The 27,131-nt window shown below is 36.4% G+C and overlaps 2 protein-coding genes across 3 annotated transcripts in view; one reads left to right on the forward strand and one right to left on the reverse strand.

The window, feature by feature from the left end:
* Window positions 1-13,640, forward strand: TRMT13 (tRNA methyltransferase 13 homolog; the record flags this gene model as incomplete). The annotated part of the gene is made up of 6 exons (XM_072837669.1): window positions 1-25; window positions 485-537; window positions 2,647-2,719; window positions 8,801-8,875; window positions 12,582-13,014; window positions 13,319-13,640. Coding segments are annotated over 6 exons (855 nt in total), but the record flags the coding sequence as incomplete, so codon positions are not given.
* Window positions 13,539-27,131, reverse strand: part of LRRC39 (leucine rich repeat containing 39) — a 20,415-nt gene continuing 6,822 nt past the window's right edge. The window contains exons 3-9 of one of the 2 annotated variants that reach the window (XR_012035152.1): window positions 24,284-24,389; window positions 22,644-22,800; window positions 21,967-22,103; window positions 18,514-18,659; window positions 17,429-17,581; window positions 16,775-16,974; window positions 13,539-13,795 (exon numbers count right to left, since the gene is read on the reverse strand). Coding sequence is in view for 1 of the 2 variants with exons in the window: in XM_072834689.1 (XP_072690790.1) it covers window positions 13,740-13,795; window positions 16,775-16,914; window positions 17,429-17,581; window positions 18,514-18,659; window positions 21,967-22,103; window positions 22,644-22,800; window positions 24,284-24,389 (895 nt within the window). In the remaining variant the exon portion in view is untranslated. The remainder of the gene's footprint in view (window positions 13,796-16,774; window positions 16,975-17,428; window positions 17,582-18,513; window positions 18,660-21,966; window positions 22,104-22,643; window positions 22,801-24,283; window positions 24,390-27,131) is intronic. The other variant, XM_072834689.1, reaches the window with a different exon arrangement.

Raw genomic sequence — 27,131 nt, forward strand, 5'->3', positions numbered from 1 at the left:
TGCAACCAAACACCTGAAACAGCAGGTATGTTTAGGTCATAGTCACTATACTAAAATTGGCCTTTTGTTCATTTGTCAAAAGCTAACATTCTTTCTAAATATAGTTAATGAGGTTTTATTTAGTTTATCTTTCAGGGAACAGAATCTTTCCATTTCAAAAAAAAAATATGTTAACATATATTAAAAATTTTTGGCATGGATATGGTTCTGAGTACTGTGTGTTAAAAATTTCAGAACAATGGAAGAAATTTAAAGCCAAACAAAATTATCTATGTGCACATGCTGCCTTATAGAAATTACCTTGCTGTTTTCCCATTCAAGCCAAATGTGTTTACTCTAGTTTATAAAATAATCTTGTGAAGTTTGCAGGCTTCTATTTTAGGTAACATTGAAAAATTAAAGTTACTTGGTCCAAGAAGATGCTTTGTTGAGTTTGGAGCAGGAAAGGGAAAATTATCTCATTGGGTTGATATTGCCTTAAAAGATGCTGAAAAAGTTCACTTCATCCTAGTAGAAAAGGTGACCACGAGATTCAAGGTACGTGAATTCTTGGCAGTATGTTAGTAACCAAACTTTGTTTGCACTTTTCTTATTAAAAAAAAGAAAACCATGATATTCAGAAAATTAATTTTTGTGTTGATTTGATACGGCTTTTTATTCTAATTATATTGATGACTTAAACTGAAGGTAAATTTTTTAATCTAAATTTTGATAGTCCAGTGAGCGGAGTTCTTAAAATTATTTGCAGAGACAAGAAAATATGTGGAAAGAGCCAAACTCAAGCTAGGAGTTAAGTCTTGGGTTCTAACCTACCTGTGCCCCTTGCTAACTTCATTCGGTATATATTTATTGAGCATACCATTAGGCACCATGACAGACATTGAGTAGATAAAATCAAGACAAGGTCTCTGTGCTCTATTATATTTAGAAAGGAGAGACACAAATTAATTATTATATAAAAGTAATCTGCACCAGAGTACAGTGTAGTTTCAAAAGAGGGAGTGGCATGTTTTAATGCAGGGAAGGGATGCAAATGGCTACATAGAAAAGGTGATGCCTGAGGTCTATCTTGAAAGGAGAATTAATGTTTCCTTGGTAAAGGGTTTGGGAAGCATTCTAGGAAGCAGGAACAGTGTAACCAAATACCTGAAACAATAGGGAAACATGGAAACACTTCTGTGTGATGAGAATGCATAGTTCCAAGTAGGGTTCAGTGGTGATGAAATGGGACAGGATGGCTAAACTCTGGAAGGAATCCTATTTTATGCCAAAGGAAGGAGTTCAACTTTATCCTGCTACATGCTGGATATACAGTGGAACAAGATTTAGTTCTTGTCTTTGAAAATCTTACATCTAGTGGAGCAGACTTAGGAGTATTTTGGCTCAGTATGCTAAGTCTCTTATGATGATAGTAAGTACCAGAAGCCATAGAAGCATGAAGATAGAACACAGACTCAGTGTAGTGTGGATCAGGGAAGGTTTCTTGGAAAAAGTGACAGCTGAGGGGAGATTGAAAGAATATGTGAGAGTTGGTGAAGAAAATAAAAAGGCTTTTTAAAAGTTCATCCTAGGGCAGCCCAGGTGGCTAGCGGTTTAGCACCGCCTTCAGTCCAGGGCGTGATCCTGGAGACCTGGGATCGAGTTCCGTGTCAGGCTTCCTGCATGGAGCCTGCTTCTCCCTCTGCCTATATCTCTGCCTCTCTTTCTCTCTGTGTCTCTTATGAATAAATAAATAAAATCTTTAAAAAATAAAAATAAATTTTAAAAAGTTCATCCTAGTAATACCATTAAAGCTGTATCAGAAGAGTCTGAGACTTGAAATAGATTAATAACAAGATAATTATTATCCAGTAATCCAAGTAAGAAATGGGCCAGAGCTAAGACTATTGCAGAGGCATGGAGAAGAGGGAAAGAGTATGAGAAATGCTAAGATTTTAGAAGAAGGAGATTTGGTGATTTTATTTATTAGTCATTAAGAATGACAGAGGAGTTATTTCAGGTGACGCTTGATGGCTTTAAATGACTGGTGGTGCATTTTATCTGACCTAGGGAATATAGAAGGAAGAAGAGAAAGAATAGGTTTGTGGGGAGAAATGATGGGTTCAGTTTTGAATGAGTTTACAGTTGAAGTAGAGCTTTCTAGTTCACAACTAGAGATATGTGTCTGGTGTTCATCAGAAAAATCTGGGCCACAGTGTTGATTTTTAAGTCATAGACACATGGACATAGATCAGAGTGGTGGTTGTGATCTTTTAGAGAGAGTAAGAAGAATGAGCCGAAAATAGTGTATTAGGGCCTAAGGCAAAGGAGCTTGCAAATAATCTTAGGTTAGTCACTTAACATCTGTGAAGCTTAGTTCCTTCATCAGTGAATAGGGTCGTTTTAGAGTTAGAGGAAATAATTGTACATAATAATTTATAAAATTTTAAGCTTTTTAAAAATATATGATATTGTTATTTTAGAGTTTTCATCAAAGAATATACAATCTTAAAATTTTTTAATTAGTGATTCTGTTTTTTAAATATTAAAGATAAGATGGGAAATTATTTCCTCTGAATTTTGAAAACAAAGAGAAATCTTTTTATTTTCATAAAGCTTTTTTTAAACATAAAAAGCTGTTGTTATGACTATGTTCTGTTTCTGCAGGTAGATGGCAAACACAGAAAGAAAAATTCAGTGTTTGAGAGACTTCAAATTGATATTCAACACTTGTGTTTGAGTAAGTTGCATAACTTTCGGTTGCCCTTCCATAAATCATAGAAGTTTCAAATTCTGAGGGTTGCTTAGAAATCCAGTCATGCAGAACAGTGCTTCAGGGAAAACAAACTAAAATTAATGCATTGTGTTATATCTAACGTTTGGATAAATGTAAATTGAATTAGGTCTGGAACTTTTTAAAATGAGATTTCAGTATCATTAGAAATGAAGTATCATATTAGGAAAGAGTTTAATAAAAGTTTTGATAATATGTCCCTACATTATTTGTTTGTCCTTTTTATTTTTATTTTTTTTAAGATTTTATTTATATATTTGAGAGAGAATGAACAAGCATCTGTGGGGATGGGCAGAAGGAGAAGCAGACTCCCTGCTAAGCAAGGATTCCCAATACAGGGCTCAATCTTAGGACCTGGATTTATGACCCAAGTCAAAGGCAGATACCCAACTGACTTAGCCACCCAGGCACCCCTCTTTGATCTTTTTAATTATGAGTCTGTTCAGGGGCACGTGGGTGGCTCAGTTGGTTAAGCGTCCAACTCTTGATTTGGGCTCAGGTCCTGATCTCAAGGTCATGAGATCAAGCCCTGCTTCAGGCTCTGTACTGGGTGTGGAGCCTCTTTAAGATTCTCTCTCCCTCTGCCCCCTAAAAAAGGCTAGTGCCTTCTGCCTATAATTAACATTACTTAACCTGAACTATCAAAGAAATGAGATTATTCTTTGTCCCACTGTTGGTAAAAGATACTTGCTAGAATTTTAAATTGTACCAAACAAATTCACCTCTGTGGAAGTCACAGTTCACACACTCACCCCTGCTTCAGTCATACTTTTTGTGCCTTTTCTGTACCTTTTTATAGTCTTTATAGTTTTTCATATTAATACAAACATATCCTAGTGACCTCTTCCATCCACTCACTAATACAGCTTTGTGGAGCAACCCAACATTTCTGTATAAATCACTGTATTTAAAATTATTTAACTGAATGTATTTCTTTTGTGACATTGAAAATCCTAGACAAGCTTTTATGCTATGTATTGAATTCTTTTTAAATATACTGGAAGGTAGCATACCATATTTATTAAATAGTTTCTAGATCACTCATCTGTGCCCACCATGTGCCCCTATTCCATAGTTTTAAACCAAAATAAGAGAGAAAGACTAATAATGAAGCAAATATCTATAATCTAGTTCAATACTGCCCTTCTAAAGTTAGCATTAATTTGAAAAACTCTCTCCTGCTAAATAGTGACCTACGTAAAAATATAGCCACCAGTGAAAATGTGAATTATAATCTCCTGACTTCCATACTTCAGTTTTTTCTTAATATTTAAAATAAAAGACTTATTTAATGACATACTGAGAGTGATTAAAAGTAGTTTTGAAGCAAGGAGAAAGTGACATTTATTTAAAGGACTTTGTGGGTAGCGGGGTTGGAATTGACTATTCATCATTTTAGGGGAAGAGAAAGAATAGGAAGCATCTATTGAATGAGTTCACTATGGACATCCCTGCCCCTTCTTTTTCTTTTTTGGGCTTTTATTAAAGTTATATATGTGTGGTTAAGACTGAAACAATTGTACAAGTTCTCAAGTTGTTATAAAAACAGCAGCAGCCACTTCCTCCTAGCCATGGCTCTCTCTTTGGAGCCAACTTCATTTACCCGTTGCAAGTGGATTTTTATATTTAAATGAAATCTCTGGGCAGCCCCGGTGGCGCAGCGGTTTGGCGCCGCCTGCAGCCTGAGGTGTGATCCTGGAGACCCGAGATCGAGTCCCACATTGGGTTCCCTGCATGGAGCCTGCCTCTCTCTCTGTCTGTGTCTCTGCCTCTCTCTCTCTGTGTGTCTATGAATAAATAAAATCTTTTTAAAAATAAATAAATAAATGAAATCTCTAACGATAGGCTTTTGGTTTCGTTGCCCCCCCCCACCTTTTTTCTTAAAGCATTATCTATCAGTTTCTCCCAATGGAAGATAAAGATTTTGTACCTTTGCCACGCTTCAAGTGCAAACATTTTCCAATCCTCATCTTTCTAATATGTACGAAATGATTAAATCATTTTTTTTTTTACCACTGGACCATGTAGTAAATTACTTCCTCCTCTTTAATTTTTTTGTTTGCTAAATTAATAATTTATAATTTTATTTACTTTGTCTTTTAAAAATGTATTCGTTGTAATACATTCATCAACTATTTTATTAGTTTCCATCTTGCTGAAAAATTCTCCCCTGTATGCTTCAGACATGTTCCAGTCCAGACTGGATGCCCTCCATTCCTGGGGCACAATGATCAACATTAAAACTTTTTTCAGTCTCATCCTGGGGATTTCCTTCACTCTCCTGGGTAGGAATTTATTTTTCCACATCTTTTCCCACATCTATTGATTCACTCTTTGGGTAGAGCACCTAGTCCTATAGCTTTTGAGAAACAATGCAATAGAGATAAATTTGAGGCCTCGCATTGTTAGAAAACATCTTTTATTTTAGACTTGACTTGGCTGGGTATTTGTATTTCCAGATTGAAAATCATTTTCTGGGGTACCTGGGTGGCTCAGTGGTTGAGCAGCCTGCCTTTGGCTCAGGTTGTGATCCTAGGGTCCCGGGATCAAGTCCTGCATCAGGCTCCCTACAGGGAGCCTGCTTCTCCCTTTGCCTATGTCTCTGCCTCTTTCTGTGTATGTGTCTCTCATGAATAAATAAAATCTCTTTAAAAAAATCATTTTCCTTTAGAATTTTGAAAGTTCTGTTCCACTAGTATTATTTAAAAGTTCAGGGATCCCTGGGTGGCGCAGCGGTTTGGCGCCTGCCTTTGGCCCAGGGCGCGATCCTGGAGACCCGGGATCGAATCCCACGTCGGGCTCCCGGTGCATGGAGCCTGCTTCTCCCTCTGCCTGTGTCTCTGCCTCTCTCTCTCTCTCTCTGTGTGACTATCATAAATAAATAAAATTTAAAAAATAAAAAATAAAAAAAAATAAAAGTTCAGTGCTGTTCTGAATCTTGCTCCCTTGTACTTGATCTGCTTTTTTCTTTAAATTTCTTTTTTTTTTTTTAAGATTTTATTTATTCATGAGAGACACAGAGAGAGAAAAGGAAGAGACATAGGCAGAGGGAGAAGCAAGCTCCATGCAGGGAGCCCAGTGTGGGACTTGATCCTGGGACTCCAGGATCACACCCTGAGCCAAAGGCAGATGCTCAACCACTGAGCCACCCAGGCATCCCTTTTCTTGAAATTTCTTGGTCCCTTGTACTTGATCTGCTTTTTTCTTGAAATTCTTCTTTGTCTTTCGTGTTTTAAATTTTCACAGTGATAGGCCTTCCTATGGTTATATTTTTATCCATTGTGCCTCCTTCATTTATAGCAGTGGTTCTCGCTGGTGGGACTTTGTCCCCCAGGGCACATTGGCAATGTCTGAGACATTTTTGATTGTCATAGCAGTGGGCATACTATGGTTACAGTCCATGATATGGATACAGTCCAGAGAGCCTCCCTACTAGACCAGAGGCCTGCTAAATATCTCATATGGTATGGTATAGCTCCCCACAACAAAATTATTGAGGCCAAAAAGTCAATAATGCCAGGGATGAGAAATCTTGATTTAGAGATTCTAGTATTCTCAGCTTTCTGGGAAATTTCCTTGGATTCTTTCTTTCATAATTTGCTCCACTTTCTCTTTTCTTCCTTTAAGGAAGAATTCTTATGACATAGTTATTAGACTTATTGGGATGGTTTTCTACTTCTTTGAAGAAAACTTCTCTGTGTTATGTCTTTTGGTCTTTTTTCTATACTTCCTAAAATTTTCCCAACTTAAATTTTTTCTATCATAGTTTTAATTTCTAGGATTTTTTCTCTGAATTTATCTTTATTATTATATTTTGATCTTTTTTATAATTATAATTTCTTTCAGAGGATATTAATAATGGTGTTTTAGAATTATTCTCCCTTTGTAATCTGTTTTCACCAATTTGTTCTTTTCCACTTGTTTTGGTTTTGTAACTTAGAAGCTGTCCTCCAAAATCTGATGCTCCTTGATAGTGTATTCTTAGGATTGAGGGACTCAGAACTCTGGGTCCTCAGGTGGAGTGATCACAGGTGTGATTTGCCTAAGAGGTCATCTTTCCTCTTGGGCTGGTCAGATTCTGCAGAGAAGACTCTTCTCTGATCACCTACCTAGAGGGTAAAAGTCTGATGACCAACATCTCGGGACCCAGTGGGGAACGAGAGATAGGGAAATTAGTAGGCATGCTCACTGATTCCTGCTGTTTTATCATACTTCACCTTTCAACTTCCTCTTGTCCCTAAATCCACTGAATTCCTGTTCTACTTGATCAGATCTACTTGAGAGAATTAGTCTACAGTCTTCCATCATGTAGGAAAGAGGTAGTCACCAAGGAGCTGTGAGGTAGGGATCTGACTACTTAAACAGGCTTTCCACCAACACTCTGCATTATAGCTACTCAGCTCTACTCCAAAAGTACCTAATGCCCCCAATTCTTGAGCCTTTGGAAGATCTGTAGAATAAATTTGGTTGAGTCACAGACTTTCCCATTTTTGTCTCCTTTTGTCCTCTTTCAGATCTTGTGAGTTTATATCTTTTCAAAAATCCGGGCAGCCCAGGTGGCCCAGCGGTTTAGCACTGCCTTTGGCCCAGGGCATGATCCTGGAGACCTGGGATCAAGTCCCACATCGGGCTCCCTGCATGGAGCCTGCTTCTTTCTCTGCCTCTGCCTTTGCCTGTCTCTCTCTCTCTCTCTCTCTCAGAAGAATAAATACAGTCTTTAAAAAAAAAATCCTTTTATCCACATTGTGGTGGAGTTTTAGGAGAGAGTAAACTCCTATTTGCATTTAATCTACCATCATTTGACAGAAGTTCCTCTGTTCTATTTTCCAAGCCCAAAGATATAGGAGACAGAGGAAATGAGATAATTTTCAAGCATAAAGGAGAAGGTTTTTCTTAGAATTCCTTTCCCTTCACTCTAACTGATGGTAAGTTTCTTGAACTAACTTAATTTAAACTTCTATATTCCCTGATACAAGCAAACTGTTCCATTTGGTACCATTTTCTCCTGGCAAGTAATATAATAACATTTGAAAGCAAGTAACAGAAAAGTAAAAATATTTACTAAGTACTTCCATGGGACTGTTCACCGTGCTTGATGCTGTAGCTGAATTTTTTAGAGGAAGCATACTTTTCATTTCAGAATCTTACAAAAAGGGAAATAAATAAGAAGGGGAAATGGAGGCTAAAACTGTGATATAGTTTATCTTACTTCATTACCTTGTGGACCTTTTTTTTTTTACTTTTTTCAGGACTGTTATGAATATTTTCTTTTTTTCAAAACAATGTAAAAAGCAAAGATATCTTATTTTTGAACATCAAGATATATATATTTTTAAAAGATTTATTTTTATTTATTTATGATAGACATAGAGAGAGAGAGGCAGAGACACAGACAGAGGGAGAAGCAGGCTCCATGCAGGGAGCCTGACGCGGGACTTGATCCCGGGACTCCAGGACCACGCCCTGGGCCAAAGGCAGGCGCGAAACCGCTGAGCCACCCAGGGATCCCCAACATCAAGATATATTAAAAAAATATATAGTTTGATTATAATACTGAATATAGTGTTTTATATATTACATGTTTATTGTATGTATTATTTGTTCAAAATAAATCTTCTAGCAGGGAAAGCTTTGAGTTCTTTTATCAATTAGTTAATAATATTTAGCAAAATAAGGCTTATACAGGGGAAAGTCCTGAGTCAGTAGAGAGAAATGACATTGGCCTAAGAATCAGGAAACTAACTCTGGAGGAGAAGCCCACCAGGGGCAAGAGGGGGAAAAAAAGGGAAACAAATAAGAAAGAAACTTTAATTTTAATTCTGGCTGGTCAGCAGCCCTCTGTGTTACTTATCAGGTTACTATATCTGTGAGTCTTATTCCTCAGCTATAAAGCGAGAAGTTTTTGTTTGAGTTTCTTTCAGCCCTTAAATTCAAAGATTTAAATTAGTTCTGTCTTTGGAGAGGCCATGTTAATGCCTTCCTTATCTCACAAGAGAGCTAATTCATTTTTATTTTCTTATATTTCAGACAAGATTCCTTTGCTAAGCAAAGAAAAACTGCCTGTGGTAGGAATTGGAAAGCATTTGTGTGGTGTGGCAACAGGTACGTTAACATACTAATAATGTGTAGATGAACACATCAAGTTGTAGCTTAACATGGTCCCAATCATTGAAATAGTCTCTTGAGTAGTTTATACCACATACGCTTACAGCTAATTGATCTTCCTAGTAGCATTGGCCTTGTGTTACATCAGATATAGAGTTTTCTTATTTTGGCCATTTTGCAGGATGAATTAAGAGTTTCATAGGTAAAGACTGAGTCATATGAGACTTAAAGCTTTTTGGGTTATATTTCAACCAAAAAGTAAACAAATCATTTGTGGAAACTGTATGATTCTACCCCAGAAGCTACTGATTTTTTTAAGGAGTTGCTTGGAAAGGACCCTGAAACCTCTCCTGCTAGAAGATGATTATGTACCAGGACTCTGGGGAATGGAAAAAGAAATATTAGATAAAAAATCTAAGATGTCTTATCTTAGCACATCCCTCTGTTAGGTGTAGCATGGTAAGGTAGAAAGAGCATAGGCTTTGCATTTGGATAATCTAGAATTCAGCTGTGCTGTGTAACCTTGGGAAATTATTTAGCCTTTCTGAATTTTGGTTATCTCCTCTGTAAAACAGGTATTATATAATTTATCTGGTTACATGGAAGTATCTGGTGCATATGAGTGCTTAGGAAAAGTTAGCTATTGTTATATCTTCTTCCTGGCTCCTACTGGTTTCATCATCTCCCGTAGGGGGAACTTGGAGCCTCCATAAGACATTATTCAAATTAGCTGGAAATGGCTTTGAGTATTATATATTTGTGTTGTCCTTCATAGTTTTTAAGATGACTTTCATGTACCTTATCTCATTTAACCCTCATAAAAACCTTCTGATGTAAGCCAGTTCTGTCCTGGGGAGAGAAAAAAGCATACTCATTTACTCTTACCCATCTGACCCAAGTTTCTCAGAAGTATAATCTATATTGGCCATTTTTCATTATTCCACATACTTTTCCTCTCTTGATTCACTGATTTCTCCCTTCATCACTCTGTTGTTATCTTACTGAAAAATCTCTACTGCAGTTGCTTGCCCTTCTTTGTTAATTTGTTTTCTTTTTGAAAAACTTTATTTCAATTAATTAACGTATAATGTATTATTATCAGAGGTAGAGGTCAGTGATTCGTCAGTCTTATATAGTACCCAGGGCTCACTACATCACGTGTCCTCCTCAATGTTCATCACCGAGTTACACTGTCCCTCCACCCACCCCCACCCCCTGCAGCCCTCAGTTTATTTCCTATGATTGCCGCCATTCTTTTTAAGATTGTTTTTGTTTTTGTTTTTGTTTTTAATTTAAGTCATCTCTTCACCCCACGTGGGGCTGGAACTCTCGACTCCCGAGATCCAGAGTTGCATGCTCTCTGGCTGAGACTGACAGCCAGGCAGTCCAGTTGCTTGCCCTTCTTGAAATTCTGTTTCCTTTCCTATGATAACATTCTTTTTTCCAGTTCTTCCCCTACATCTGTGCCATTCTTTCTCTTTCTCTGATGGTCTCCTTCCACAACCTATTTAATTACTAATATTTAGACCCCTTGGTTACACACATATCTTTCCCCTTAAAACTCTTCGGTAGCTCCTAATACAGCAGAAAGTCCAAGGCCTTTTTTTTTTTTTTTAAGGTTTTATTTATTTATTCATGAGAGACACAGGTTGAGAGAGAAACAGAGGGAGAAGCAGACTCCATGCAAGGAGCCTGATGCGGAACTCGATCCCTTGACTCCAAGATCACGCCCTGGGCTGAAGGCAGGCGCCAAACCACTGAGCCACTCAGGGATGCCCCCAAGGTTTTTTTTTTTTTTTTTTTTTTAAGATTTTATTCATTTATTCATGAGAGACACAGAGAGAGAGAGAGAGAGAGGCAGAGACACAGGAAGAGATAGAAGCAGGCTCCATGCAGGGAACCCGATGTGGGACTTGATCCTATGACTCCAGGATCATGCCCTGGGCCAAAGGCAGGCACTAAACCGCTGAGCCACCCAGGGATCCCCCCCCCCCTTTTTTTTTTTTAAGATTTTCCCTCAAGGTTTTTAACAGGAAGACCTGCTGTCAATCTGGCCACTGCCTTCCAGCCTTTGCCACTTCCTGCCTACAGCTTAGCTGCCCAGCAAATTGAAACCCTGTGTACTTTTCCCATGTACTATATTGTGTCAAGTTCTAATTTCCTTAGTGTTTATCATAATTCTGTCTGCATATCTCTACCTTATGGTATTTTAATTATTTGTTTATATATCTGATTCTCCCACTATGCTGTGAATTTTTTGAGCACGGGGAGTGTACTAACATGATGGTTGGCTTTATAATAGAAACACTAAGCATTTGAGTGAATGAATAATCTTGTCCACCCATTTGCTATGTTTCTTGATCCCTTTCTTTGGTAGATTTCTTTGTCCTTTAAGTTCTTGGTGAAGGAAAGGTTGAAATAGATTAAATACCTTCTGATTGTAAAATAACTTCATTTTTTAAATAATTTTTCAGGTTATTCATATTTTTGAAAATCATGTACTTAAGTCCAATATAAATAAAACTGACTGAATATATTTTGTCAGAAAATAATAGTTTATTAAATAAAAAAGAAAGCTCTCTCTTTCTCCCACTGTTCATTGACTTAGACTCATATATTGAATTAAATTTATTAGTGAAATATAAAATAATTTAATAGTCACTGGTTACATCTTAGGGTAATAACATTTTAAAATACATGTTTTTGATTGAATAGACACAGCATGCCAATCTAATCAGACACAGGTATGGGTTTTATAGTATAGGTTTGGAGTCTTCCCAGTATTGTCAACTCATATAGCAGTCTTCAGTAGGATATAGTCATAGTCATAAAAAAATCTATTTATTAAGCTTTTAAATGTAAATTTTTCACTTTATTTTTTAAAGATTTTATTTATTTATTCATGAGAGACACAGAGAGGCAGAGACACAGGCAGAGGGAGAATCAGGCTCTGTGCAAGGAGCCTGATGTGGGACTCGATCCCGGGACTCCGGGATCACAACCTGAGCTTAAGGCAGACGCTCAACCACTGAGTCACCCAGGCATCCCTAAATTTTTCATTTTAATATGGACCACCTCAAAGTTTATGTGTTTAATCATCATTACATTCGCAAAGCTTGGACATGAAAGGCATCAGTAACTTATTGTTGAATGAATGCATAAATACTGTAAGGCTGCTCAGTGAGGCCTACTTTCCACAAAATGACTCTCTTTTATCAACTCTTCAGCTCATCAGGATTTGCTATGAACAGCTATGTTTCAGGACTGCCACGTAAATCAATCTAAGCAGATACTTAGCAGATGCCTTCCCCTCTATTCTTTCTTTGGGTTTCTAAAGCTCAAAACTTCCCTGGAATATAAGTGTAGATCAAAGATTTTTTTCCTATACAAGTTCTTTCCTCAGCTAGAGTAGGAGAAATAAGAGCCAATTTGAGTAGTTGGACTAGAAGTTTTTACAGATGTAGATCTTAAGCTTCAGCGAGTTTTTGGGGGAAGTAGAATAAATCATTAGAGAAAATGAGATGCTAATGAGAAAACAGCAAATATGAACAAAATTGATAATTCGTGGAAGAATTATTACAAGTATAAAGCTAAGCAGGTGTTTATTGTTGGGATTTTAGAAACCATACTGCTGAATAAATGTAAAAAATACTTATTTTTAAAGATGATGTGGTTTGGGGGGGCCACATAATTGTGTTTGCAGATCTTGCATTACGATGTTTGGTTGAAACCTATGCTGCCAGTTGTGAGGAAAGGAATGAAGAACCTTTAGCCAAACGCATAAAGAATGATAAAACAGAAAAAGAAATTAACACTTTGGCCAAGGAAGGAAATGAAAAAAATGTCCCAGAGAAGTGGACCCCTGTGGCTGGCATTGTTATTGCACTCTGTTGTCACCACAGGTGTGATTGGAGACATTATGTGGGCAAAGAGTATTTCAGGGCTCTAGGCCTTGGAGCAGTGGAATTCCACTACTTCCAGCGAATGAGTAGTTGGGCAACTTGTGGAATGCGAAAAACATCTTTGGAAGCTTCCAATCTTACTACAAAGAGAAAAGATAAGCACAGCGATGCCAGTGAAGAGCATGATGACGGGGGATGCGGAATCACAGACGACAGTGCTGAGAGTGTACCTGGGTAAGTGACTACATTGAAATGCACAACACCAGGGCAGGAATGTTTTGTTATTGCTGTGCTTTTTTTTTTTAGATAAATGTTACTGAGAGTCTATTCATGAAAATTCATTTTACCATCCAATTTTAGAATACATTAAAATACACTTTTATTGTGGCATAAATAAAAATGTATCTTGGAAGCATGGGACATAGCACATAGTATACTGCAGGTTACTTAGGAACTTATCAATAAATAGAAGTGACTAAAATAATTTTTTTATAAACTTTTACAGATTTTAACAATATTTTGTTTTTATTTGATTTAGGTTCCTTACTGTTGAAGAAAAGAAGAAAATCGGACATCTTTGTAAATTGCTGATTGACCAAGGCCGAGTTGAGTATTTACAGCAGAAAGGATTCAGTCCTGCTTTACAGTACTATACAGATCCTCTGGTGTCTTTGGAAAATGTATTGTTAACTGCTTTACCAAATCATTCTTTATCACCAGAAACAACTCCTTAATGGAAAAGAAATTCTGAACATATGTCTTCCACCAAAAGAATTTTTTAATTGTATTTTTATATTCATGAAAATATAATTTACATAGCAGATAATATGAATTCTTAAAAATGTTGTGGCCTCATTGAACTTTGGTAATAGTTTTTCTTTTTACTTTAAAAGTCCAAACATTAGCGAATTCACCAAATTCCCAAAGTAATTCTCTTCAGCAGGGCATCTTGAGTTAAATTATCCATCAGTATTTATGGAGATTGGTAAAGTAGTGGAACAGTTGACTTGGTTATCTGAAACACACAGAACACATCAATACACACCTAGCACATTAACTTTGTATTTGTATTTGGGAAATTTATTTTTTTCCTTTGGTTTTATTTAATATTTCTCAAGTTGAAGATGTAAAGATCAATTGTAGGTTTATAACAAGGGCCAGTCTGAGAATGTGGCTTATGTATGGATTTTTTTTTGTCCATTCAGATCTGGAAAGGATAATCAATCGTGATTCTTTTTTTCTAATGCAAAGAAATTCAGAGATGTTCACAATCAAGGAATTCACCTTCAGATTTTAGCGCCATATCTGTATTATCTAAATTTATCCATAACAACAAAAACTGAGGAGATAGTTTTTAAGGGAAATAAGCTATTTCACTTCATTTTAATTGAATAATTATCTAGTTAGAAATTCCAAAAAGATAACTTATAAGCCTTATTCACAAATTAAATTGAAATTTGCAAATAACTTATAAGTTAATTAGGTATCATATCTTTTAAAAGGACATTTTTATGTTTATCAGTACAACTATATATTCTCACTTGTTTGACTTAAATAATTTGGAATAAAGTGGAAATTAGATAATGAAACCAAAAACCTCCTTACATTTAGGCCTTATTTAACTCATAAGCAGTTTCTATGCACAAGCAAATATTAAACCAAACATATGGTCAGGACTGTTACTGTCTTCATGTTATCCTTGATTTATTTCTGCCTTTATTTGTAAAAATTGTCTTAATCAATGTACCAATGTACCTTTGCAAGAGAAAGATCAGAATTAACTAATTTTAGATACTATAATGATATTCTTAGGTAACTTTCTTCTCCTATAAATAGATCTATGATTATATGAGTTATAGATTAGAAGCCTAGCCTTTTTAAAATTCCTCACTTTTCTACTTTAATCTCCTATGTTTTATGAAACTGCCTAAGTTCAGCTCCTACCCTGCCACCTCAGCGTATGACCTTGGGCAACTGCTTAATCTCTTTGTGCCTCAATTTCCCTGTTTAAAATGGGGATGATGAAGATAATAATAATAATAATAATACCTACCTCACATGGTTGTTATAACAAATGAGATAACACATGTAAAATGCTTAGAACAGCTCCAAGCACAATTAATACTAACTGTTAATACTGCTAATTCACAAATCTATTTTTAGTGACAATAGGCAGACTTGGTTTTATTATCTCTGCTTAAGTTGTAACCTTTTTTCTCTTTTTATAAGTTTTATGTCCACTATTATTAAAGGATGGTGGTTTGATTATTTCTAAAGTTAATTATTCATGCTGCCCAATCAAGCAAATATAAATAAGAGTAATAATACATCATTCAGTAATTTATGTGATTTTATTGGGTCAGGCAGTGCTAATTTGTGTCATACAATCTGCTTTGCATCATTCAACAACTTATGTCCAGGAATAAAGCATATTCTACAGTAGGCCTAATCTCAGCTGTGTTCCAGAAAACAACATACACACTCAATAGTTATACTGATAATAGTCCTCTGCCCATTTAGCTTCATATGTTTCTTTCTTTCTTTTTTTTTTTTTTAATTTATTTATTTATGATAGTCACAGAGAGAGAGAGAGAGGCAGAGACACAGGCAGAGGGAGAAGCAGGCTCTATGCACTGGGAGCCCGATGTGGGATTCGATCCCGGGTCTCCAGGATCGCGCCCTGGGCGAAAGGCAGGCGCCAAACCGCTGCGCCACCCAGGGATCCCGCTTCATATGTTTCTGACAGTGGTACCAGGTACTTTATGGGCAGGCAGATAAGCTTGGCCTTCAGCAAATTGTAGGTAAAGATTCTTGTTTTTCCCAACCTTGTTTGCTTCCCTTAAGACAACATAAGAAAGTGACTATGTATATTGCTGTTCCTTGACCTGCCAGATTTACAGGGACAGCAAACCCCTTCTTGAACTTTCAGATTCATCTACACAACTACCTCTTCCCACATGTCACACACGACTGTCTCAGATTTCTTGATCTTCCACTTCTACCACCGAACCATCTTCTAGACTTCATTTCCCCAGCCCAGCATCACCATCTGCCCAGTTGCTCTAACCAAAAACAGATTAATCTTGAGGTCCTCTTATTTCCCAGCATACAATCATCAATTCTACCTACTACCTGTTTTTTATGTATTTCTACCCCAAACTAGGCCCCAAACTAACTTGTCTTCAAACATGGCTCGTCATCATAGATCAAAGGACTATTTCCTAATATCCGCCACTGGATGTTGGTAAAGATGATTTCTTATAGCTTAAAAACTGTCATTTGTTTGCTTGGATTATACTTACTCCCCAAAGCAGCTATTTGAAAATAAATTTGACCTTTTGATTCAAAAATTCTTCATGTTTTAGTGCATTGTAAAACTATGATTTCTATTAGTATACGATTGTTTCATTGTTTTTATTAATAGAATTGTCTCTTTGGCCTCTTCTAATCTTGGTTTAAGTTAAAGGTTTTCCTTTAGTGGAGAAGTGGTTTAATTCTTAATTATCAGAGACTAGGTGATTGAAATCTATATGTGAAAACTTTTAACATTTTAACTATTGGTTAAAAATCTGTGTTCTCAATATTTTTCCTTCCTAGGCAAAATACTGTGCTGTTATTTTGTGGACTGTAGAAAAAGAGGAAATGACAAGGAAGGTAGTGTTCATGAGTACACTGAAATACATGCCAAACTGGTAGAATGAGGTAGTGAAGCTACCTAATGAGGTAGTGAATCACATCTTCGTTCACTTGTTTGTGCTTCAAGCACTTGGCCAAATTATTTCCTGTCTCTACTTGAAAGACTTTAAATATCTTCACAACTTCTCTTCAAGCCTTTATCAAAATTGTGAACAGATTTGAATTTCACTTTTTTCCTCCCACAATATTGACCAAGAGACAAAATTTGCCAGAAAGGGATAAGAAATCTATAAAGGAATTTATGTCTATACACATTCCTCTACCAAATATTTGACCTGTGTTATACACAACGTCATACCTGCTTTCATCCGTGACTCCTGTATATATGCGTGCATAAACTGAAGACCAAATAATTCCCGTTCCTCTTCTTCATCCAGGCTTTCACTGGGGGGAAGCGTTACTTCCAATTTCAGTGGATTGTCTCTGAAGTTGACAAACCTAGCAGTTCACCAAAAAACAGTATTTTTATAGATGCCATAGAAGTGTACATTTATTTCCCTGGGGAAAGATCAAATGATAATACACTAAATTACTTTTTTTTTTTAAACTGGTTAAAATAGCTGAACATTTGGTTAGATATAATATCCTAAGAATCTTTAAGTTTCTTTTCTAGAAGAGAAAAACGCTAGCTTTAGACAACTTATTTTCAGAGCTTATAGAAGCAACTATTAATACTAGCATATATGTAATGTGGGACAGCTTAACTTCCCAAATTCCAGTGCATCTCAAACATACAAGTAAATGCTACAAACTTGGAGTTTCTGCATATTTTACAGACTTGTGTCTTATTTATCACCGTATCTTCATGGTGTACAGGGCTCTGTCACTGCTGAATTGGTAAATGAGTGAATAAATAATTTTGTTATGGAAGTTGTGGGATTTGATGTGAAGTTATATTACTTTGTTCTGCAATGAAAAAGGAACATGTCAGTTTTGTGTCTATAACTTTTACCTCAGATTGTTCATCTCTTCCATGCACACTGGAATATCTTGCAGTTTATTGTTGCTGAGAACAAGAGTACCCAGATTTTTCATATTGCTGATTGTTTCTGGCAAGCATGTTATTTCATTCCGTTGCAGCCATAATGTATGTAGGCTTTGCATTCTGATTAATTAAAAGAGGTTTATGCAATTAATCATACATAATATGGAAACCCTGATTCTTATTAACCTAAAATGAAACAAATATCATCTTTCATAACATCTTTAACCAGTGTACCAGTTAAGTTAACTGACTTCACATTACCTGATTATTGGGAAGCTGCATTGGAGGGCTAATCCCTACAGTATACTTCTCAGCATGTGGTGGTAGGAAGGAAACCAATATATTTCAGCATTCTTCACTATTCTCATAGGATTTCTTAAAGAACTGCTGTAAATGTTATCTAATCGGAATTAGAATATTAGAAGAAAAATCAGAAATAATTAATATGCCTGGTTAGAGCAAGACAGGTGTGCATAATGGTTAATAGCATGGACCCTGGGCCAGGCTGCCTTGGTTCAAAACCTAGATTGCACACTTAAACTTTGATCTTGAACAATTTAGCTAACATCTCTATGTGAGTTTCATTTATTTTTTTATTATTCTTTTTAATTGCCAGGGTTTTTTACATTTTATTTATTTATTCATGAGAGACACACAGAGACAGAGACAGAAGCAGGCTCCCTGTGGGGAGCCCAATGCAGGACTCGACCCGAGGACCCCGGGATCATGACCTGAGCCAAAGGCAGCTGCTCAACCACTAAGCTACCCAGGTGCCCCTCTTCATCCATCTATAAAGCGCAGAGTGCCTGGCATGCACTAAGTGATGTTACTGTATGGCATATTCATGTCAACATATTGACAGCCAGTTTTTCTCTCCCAAAACCCTTAATTTAAGTAAATGAAAGTATTCTGTTAAAAAGTAGCAATATTTTATACTACATGGATCTCTCGTGATTGATTATGCTTAGGGTCTCGTTTGTTTTGTCTGTTACTTCATACTTATTATGGATGGCTTCAACACAGCTGTTAATAGCACAGAAAACTAATTTTACCTTTCTATAGTATCGGGAAGTTGTTCAAGTTTGTTGCTTCCCATGTCGAGCCATTCAAGAGCAGGCATATTCAACACAGCAAGAGGGATTGTAGTAAAGTGGTTCATACTCAAATCAAGGTGCGTAAGCTTTAACAAATTGCTGAGCTAAAGAGGAAAGCAAGGTTTTCAAAATGAATGTCCACAATGTAAACTACTAGAACGCTCACATTGGTAAAGGAGATATTTCACATCTGGGAATGTTCACATTATGCTTGGGCTTTCAGTCCTAGTCCTCCACAAGAACTCTGAAATAAAATAAAGCTAAGTAACCTCCAGATAAATGAAAAACTCTCATAGAAAACTCATCTATTAAAAAAAAAAAAAGAAAAAGAACTCATCTATTCAAAGAAAATTTATCTTCTAAATACCCAAGTTCCAGCATTTATAGAACTTTGCTTGTATTTGTTTGTGTGTTCTTTTCATCCTGAATTTGAGATTTGTATGGGAAAACCCAAACTTCGAAGTAATACTTTATTGAACCTTCTTTTTTGTGCTCAATGTTTTATATATGCTATCTCAGTCATAGCATTTACCGCTTGGTAATTCTTTTATTTCTATGAAAACAGTAAAAAGTTATTTAGAATAATATCCCAATACCAGTGTGCTCAGCTTAAGAAAGAAAATACGGGCAGCCCCGGTGGCTCAGCGGTTTAGCGCCGTCTTCAGCCCGGGGCCTGATCCTGGAGACCCGGGAATGAGTCCCACATCGGGCTCCCTGCATGGAGCCTGCATCTCCCTCTGCCTGTGTCTCTGCGTCTCTCTCTCTCTCTCTCTCTCTCTAATAAAATAAATAAAAATCTTAAAAAGAAAGAAAATAAACTGAGGGGCGCCTGGGTGGCTCTGTTCACTGACTGGGTTTCGGCTTGGGTTGTGAGATGGAGCCCCATGTGGGGCCCTGCCTGGGGCCCCAAGCTCAGCAGGGAGTCTGCTTGAGATTCTGACTCTTCCTTGAACCCTCTCCCCACTCTCTCTTCCTTTCTCAAATCTTAAGGAAAAAAAAAAAAAAAAGAGGGGCACCTGGGTGGCTCAGCTGTTGGGCATCCACCTTTGGCTCAGGTCATGGTCCTGGGGTCCCAAGATCAAGTCCCACATCAGGCTCCCAACAGGGAGCCTGCTTCTCTCTGGGCCTATGTCTCTGCCTCTCTCTGTGTCTCTCATGAATAAATAGAAGACATAGGCCCAAGGAGAAGCAGGCTCCCTGTGGGGAGCCCAATCCAGACTTGATCTGGGTTCACACCCTGAGCCAAAGAGCCAAAGGCAGACACTCAACTGCTGAGCCACCCAGGCATCCTAAATAAATGAAATCTTAAATATATATATATATGACTGCCTCCTGTGTACTCCTCCTTCCTTTCCAGAGGGAATCCATCTCCTGAATTTGGTGTTTATTATTCCTGTGCATGGTTTTTTTCATTACTATACATAAATATGTTTTTATATATTTCTCTATAGTTACTACTATATGTTGTCATAAACAAAATTTAGTATCTTTATTTGAAGATTATGATACTGTACTTCCCTTAACTTGCTTTTTTCTCTCAGTATCAGTGTCTCAATGCATTCATGTTGTTGCTTATAGCTCTAGTTTATTCATCAACTTTACAAGATGAGTATCTTATTTCTATTTTAAGGACAAAATGGTTAAGAGAGGCCATGTAACTAGAAATGATAGGTGATGTGCATTCAAGTTTTCTTGGACCTAAAGCCACAAAATTTCTAATCTCTTTTTATGTAACACTATAGTAAAAGTTTCAAAATGTGAGAATTTAGTTAACTTTTCCCAAAAATGTTCCATTTATCTAGGTAAGTTCTGTTTTATTTTTATCTCAGGGAATGTTAAGATTCATTCCATATCTTTAACACCACACACACACACACACACACACACACAAGCACAAATACAGTGTTTTGTGCATAATGCAAAAAAGTGAGAGGTTTTCATTCAGTAGGTAATGTTTGTCCAGCTTTAGAATTCAAGCCAAGAATAAAACTTTTCAAAATCTGTTATCGGACTTTAAAATTTTTCAAATGGTTTAGAATGGAATATGAAAAGCTTGTCTTCACACTGGCATAAAAATGTTTGTGTGTGTACAATGTGTGCAATGTAATGGCTGAGAGATAAGTCTCCTGTTGCTCATTTCTCTGTGGTACTAGAATCATTTGATTTTATAATACTGAAAGATATTAACATTTTTATAACCTAACAGTCTTTATTTTGCGTATGTCAGAATTGAGACCTCACTGGTGTGTTCAAGGCTACATAGTTAACTTAGAGGCCACACTCAGAAATACTCCCAGGCTCAAGATCTCAGTCCAGTATTTGTTCCAGTAAAATCTATTTCTCATGTGAAAAAATTAAGGTAAACACAGGTAAATAGACATGCCCAAATTCATACAGCATTTTTAGTGACAGAACGAATCCTAGAAAGAAAATCACAAGAACTAGAAGTTAGAAATAAGATATATATTCGCCCTGTCATAGATATAAATTGTCCCTGTGATCGTCATTTTCATCATAAGTCCATACATTTCATTAAATTGAACTATTACAAGACAAGACAGATATGAATGTAGAAACTATGTTTTATTTGCAAAAGCAACAATGATTGGTGCCATAATAACTCGTGTGGGGGAACAATGGTATTCTCACCAACAATAGTGGAGAATGGGAGAAGATAACAGTCTTTCTATTTTGTTTTGAGTTTTATTATTTTTCCTAACTTCCATCTTGCAAAGTCAGAATACCTTGGAAATTCCGTTCGCTGACTGTAAGATCATTAATAGGTTTGCAATATGTTTGAAAGTGTCTCTATCTCTATGATAAGGTTGATTTTACTAAGAACAAGTCATACCAAGTCAAAGTTTGAAGGCTTTCCAAGCCTGTGGCTTTGCTTTCATGTGGAAGAGCCTAAGAAACTAAAGAAACACTTTTCCGAAACTGAAGAATTAATTTCTTGCCACTTCACATCCATCTCAAAAACTGATCTCTCTATGAACACCAACTACCAAGAGTCTTTCCATCACCACATTGTCTGGGCTTTATGACATTAATTTATTGAATAGGCATTTATTAGCCTATAATAATAATAGGCCAAATAAATAAATAAATAAATAAATAAACCCCAACTTAGGCTGGGCTGTCCATTCTGGAACTAGATATAAGTGCAACTCTTACTCTGGCCTTGAAGGAGATCACAAATGTCAGTACTATGACAATAAGAGGCATCTTTTATGCCAAATAAAATTTCTCTAATTAAAAATGTGTTATAATAATAGAAAATGATTATCACTAAATATTTCCCAAAATAAAATGTATAGCATTTCATTAGTGTCATTTTTAATGATCACAGAGTTGAGAAGTAAACCAATAATAGGTGGAAAAGAAAACCGTAGACATTTATATCTTTCTGACCTCTTGTGGAAGATCACATATGTCTCTGTTTACAGCAAGTTCTAGTTTCTCCAAGCTGGCACAATGACTTAATTCTCTGGGGACGGTCTTGATCTTGTTATAACTAAGAATTAGTTCCTGAAGTTTAGTGAGCAGTCCTACAAAAAAAAAATAATACACAAAAGAGAGCAGATGGATATAAAATAAAGTTTCCAGTTACTAAGTATTAGAGCATGACTTACTTGCCAGTTTCGTATTGGCAAATCACACTTCTCAGGTTCTTGCCTTTTCCCAGTATGTGTCCTGCCCTTCTAAAGATAAGGAGCAGGTTTATCAATGCTATAAGCAAAAAATATACAATTTTTTTCAACTTGTTTAATCTCCTGGCCAATTTTCCATTTGAGGTTTTTTTTTTTTTTTTTTCTCATCTAAGGAATGTTTTTAACTTTCTTTCTTGCCTTCAGCCTGTTCTCTTCTAGGAGGATTAACTGAGCAAGAGATATTGTTTCCAGAATCTATACAGTAATATTTCCAAAGAGACTTTTCTGGCATTGAAATCTCAGCTTGAATCACTTCAGTAAATACCAAAAACTTGGATCTGGAAGCTTCAATTTAGATGTTTGCAATTTTCTCAAATATCAAAAAGAATTCTCAGTAAAAAAAAAAAAAAAGACAGGAATAAAAGCAATCTTCCTTACCAATTCCTCGAGGTATCTCTGAAATTGTGTTTCGAGATAAATCTAATACAATGAGGTTTTGGAATCTTCCAATAAATTCAGGGATTTTCAACAAACCAGTTCTATGAAGTTGCCATTCCTGTAGCTGATTCAGTTTCAGTAGAGAAGAAGGAAGGGTCTAAACTCAAGTAAGAGAATGACAGAATTACTATATTAAATTATTTTAGTATCATGTCATACTGAAGTATAATTGTAGGGATATTACTTGATTTGCAAAAGAACTTTGGAATACTTTTTTCCTTAATGGGTTATATTTCCAAGTGCTTTGTGTTACTGCTAAGTTTTAAGACCTTTACTTTGGGGGTAGGGGTACTAAACCTTCAAACCCCAATCAGAATAAACAAAGATAATATATTTTGGTCAATAGTGCACATACATATAACTATATCCTAAAGACGTTGTTGTATTAGGCTCTTTAAAAGTACATATGCAAAAAAAATAAAAATAAATAAATAAATAAAAGTACATATGCAGGGGCAGCCGGGGGGGCTCAGTGGTTGAGCATCTGCCTTCGGCTCAGGGCATCATCCAGGAGGGTTCCCAGGATCGAGTCCTGCACAAGGTTCCCCACAGGGAGCCTGCTTCTCCCTCTGCCTATATTTCTGCCTTCTCTGTGTGTCTCTCACGAATAAATAAAATCTTTTTTAAAAAATAAAATACAGAGCAGCCCCGGTGGCTTAGTGGTTTAGCGCCACCTTTGGCCCAGGGCGTGATCCTGGAGACCTGGGATCGAGTCCCATGTCAGGCTCCCTGCATGTAGCCTGCTTCTCCCTCTGCTTCTCCCTCTGCCTGTGTCTCTGCCTTCTCTCTCTCTCTCTCCTCTCTCTCTCTGTGTGTCTCTAATAAATAAATTAAAAATATTTTAAAAAATAATAAAGTACATGTACAATTGAAAATGAGAATATAATGGTTGGTTGAAATCATAGAGAAACAAAAAAATAATTTAGTCAACAATTCAAATTTCTCTTCCCCTTATATTTTGAAATATTCTATAAAAGCTTTTTACAGGTTTTGTTTAACAATTTTAAGAGTTTCAACTATTCTGAACTTTGCACCTTTTCCCTTTCAACCTAAAATAGCTCAAAGAGAACATAAGCCCCTAAATATATTTGTATGTATGAAAATAAACACTGACCCAAAGGATAGATACCCCTATAAAAATGAATATGCCTAATGTAATTAAGCAGTTGTATGTATATATGTTTATGACAGAGAATATGAATCAGGTAGTAGACCTAAAAAAATGGATATCCTATTCCATTTTGTGGACTTTTAGCTGAGCATTCATTTTGGAAAGCTATATGATTTTTGTTAGGCAGATGGTCATCTTGTTTATGGAAAATGAGAAGTTACTTCTTAAGATTAGTAGGAGAAAAATTGCAGATGACTTAAGTTTAGGCAGAGTTGAAGCAACTTAAGTTTTTACCAAAAAAATGTGGTTATGTTTCTTTTCAGGTGTTCATGTCGCCAAATTCATTTGGTGTATTATTAAAATTAGAATTTCTAACTATTCCAGATTTAATCATACAGTCTCAGAATCATGTTCTCTCGCAACAAAACGCAAAATAGAGAAAATCAAATATTACTTCTATGAAGCTTACCTTCCATTCCTCTTTTTCTATCTTCAAAATGACTCTTCCATCTTCCTTGATGACCTTTTCTCTTAGCTTAGTTAAGCTTACTCTCTCTTCCCAGATCCGCACTAGCCTAAGAGAGCAGATAACATTTTGTTCACAATAATGACATACATAGGTAGCATTCACTTTTATATAAAAAGTGATCCATCAAAAGTAACCACTTGATTAATAGTATCTAGAAATCAGAAAAGAATTTGTTTTTTAAGAATTATAAATATGATTCATATTGTAAATGCCCTATATTTAACTTTTGAAAAGTGTCATAACTCTCCATAGATTTTTTTTAACTAATAGCTTTATTGAGATATAATTGACATACCACAAAATTAATCCTTTTAAAGTATACAATTTAATGGTTTTGGATATATTCACAGAGTCGTTCAACTATCACCACTATCTGATTCAAAACATTTTTATCATTCAAAAAACTCCACGCCCAATGCAAACTGGTGTAGCCCTCTAGAAAACAGATAGAGGTTTCTCAACAAGTTAAAAATAGAACTACCCTACAATCCAACAATTGTTCTACTAAGTATTTATTCATACAAAAATACTAATTCAAAGGGCAGCATTATCTACAATAGGCAAATTTTGGAAACAGCTCAAGTGTCCATCAACTGACAAATGGATAAAGAAGATGTGGTACACACACACACACACACACACACACACACACACACACGGAATATTAGCCATAAAAAAGAATGAAATCTAGCCATTTGCAACAATGTGGATGGAGCTAGAGAGTATTATGCTAAGCAAAATAAGTCAGTCAGAGAAAGACAAATACCATATGATTTCACTTATATGTGCAATTTAAGAAACAAACTATCATAGGGGAGTAAAGAGAGAGGCAAATCAAGAAACCGACTCTTAACTATAAAGAACAAACTGAGGGATCCCTGGGTGGTGCAGCGGTTTGGCGCCTGCCTTTGGCCCAGGGCGTGATCCTGGAGACCGGGGATCGAATCCCACGTCGGGCTCCCGGTGCATGGAGCCTGCTTCTCCCTCTGCCTGTGTCTCTGCCTCTCTCTGTGTGTGTGTGACTGTCATAAATAAATAAAAAAATTAAAAAAAAAATAAACATTAAAAAAAAAAAAAAGAACAAACTGATAGTTACCAGAGGGCAGTTTACGGGGATTATGGAGGGCACTTGTGATAAGCACTGGGTGTTGTAAGGAATTGTTAAATCACTATATTGTACAGTTGAAACTAATACAATACTTATGTTAACTAACTGAAATTAAAACAAAAACTGGGGATCCCTGGGTGGCGCAGCGGTTTGGCGCCTGCCTTTGGCCCAGGGCGCGATCCTGGAGACCCGGGATCGAATCCCACATCAGGCTCCCGGTGCATGGAGCCTGCTTCTCCCTCTGCCTGTGTCTCTGCCTCTCTCTCTCTCCCTCTCTCTCTGTGACTATCATAAATAAATAAAAATTAAAAAAAAAAAAAAAATAAAACAAAAACTTTAAAAAGTAAAATAAAAAAACACACCTGTTAGCAGTCACTCCTCATTCCTCATTTTCCCAGCACCTGGCAGCCACTAATCATCTACTTTCTATCTCTATGGATTTATCTATTCTGGGCATTTCACAAAAATGGGACTATACAATATGTGGTCTTTCCACATAGCACAAGTTTATTCAGAGTTCACTCATGTTGTAACATGTTTCAGTACTAAATTCCTTTTGACATAAGAATCTTCACTGCATGAGTATACCACATTTTGTTTATCTTTTCGTCAGTTGATGGACATTTGGGTTAAGCCCACTTACTGGCTATTATGAATAATACTGCTATGAACATTTCTGAACAAGTTTTTATGTAGACATATATTTTCCTTTATCTTGAGTATAGTCCTAGGAATAGAATTGCTGCATTGCATTGTAACTCTTATTTTTAACCTTTTTTTTTAGGAACTGCTAAACTGTGTCCAAATTGCTTGTACCATTTTGCCTTCCCTCCAGCAGCGCATGAGGCATCCAATTTCTCCACATCTTGCTTACTTTTTTTATTTAAAAGATTTTATTTATTTATTCATGAGACACAGAGAGAGAGAGAGAGAGGTAGAGACACAGGCAGAGGAAGAAGCAGGCTCCACGCAGGGAGCCTGATGTGGGACTCGATCCCGGGTCCCCAGGATCAGGCCCTGGGCCAAAGGCAGCGCCAAACCGCTCAGCCACCGGGCTGCCCGCTTACTTTTGTTATTGTCCATGGTTTGGACCATAGCCATCCTAGTGGTATCTCATTGGCCTTTTGATTTGCATTTGTTAGACATCTAATCCATAGATAGTTAATTACTTTATAAGGACTTGCAAATAATACTCTGAAGTTCAAGTTCAGAGTTAAATTTTATATGATTACATTCCAATTTTATTCAGATTTCATTTTTCAAAAATAAAAATACACAAAACCTTTGTCATTCTGAAACCCATACCTATTGATTTTTGGTTCATTGCAAATTTACATAAGGATAATATCAAGCTATGAAAATGACTAGGAAAGGTTGCAAAAGTTTTTTATTTCTATACTAGAAAATTTTTATTATTTTATTTTATTTTTTAAAGATTTTATTTATTTATTCATAAGAGACACAGAGAGAGGCAGAAACATAGACAGAGGGAGGAGAAGCAGGCTCCATGCAAGAGCCCGCTGTGGGACTCGATCCTGGAACTCCAGGATCACCAGTTGAGCCAAAGGCAGACGCTCAACTGCTTGAGCCACCCAGGTGTCCCTATACTAGAAAATTTTTAATGGATGAAAAATAGAATAAGTTTAGAATTGAAACCTTTGTAATTTATCCTTTTAGAAT

The sequence above is a fragment of the Canis lupus genome, chromosome 8 (assembly GCF_048164855.1).
Source record: "Canis lupus baileyi chromosome 8, mCanLup2.hap1, whole genome shotgun sequence".
Classification (NCBI taxonomy): Eukaryota; Metazoa; Chordata; class Mammalia; order Carnivora; family Canidae; genus Canis; species Canis lupus.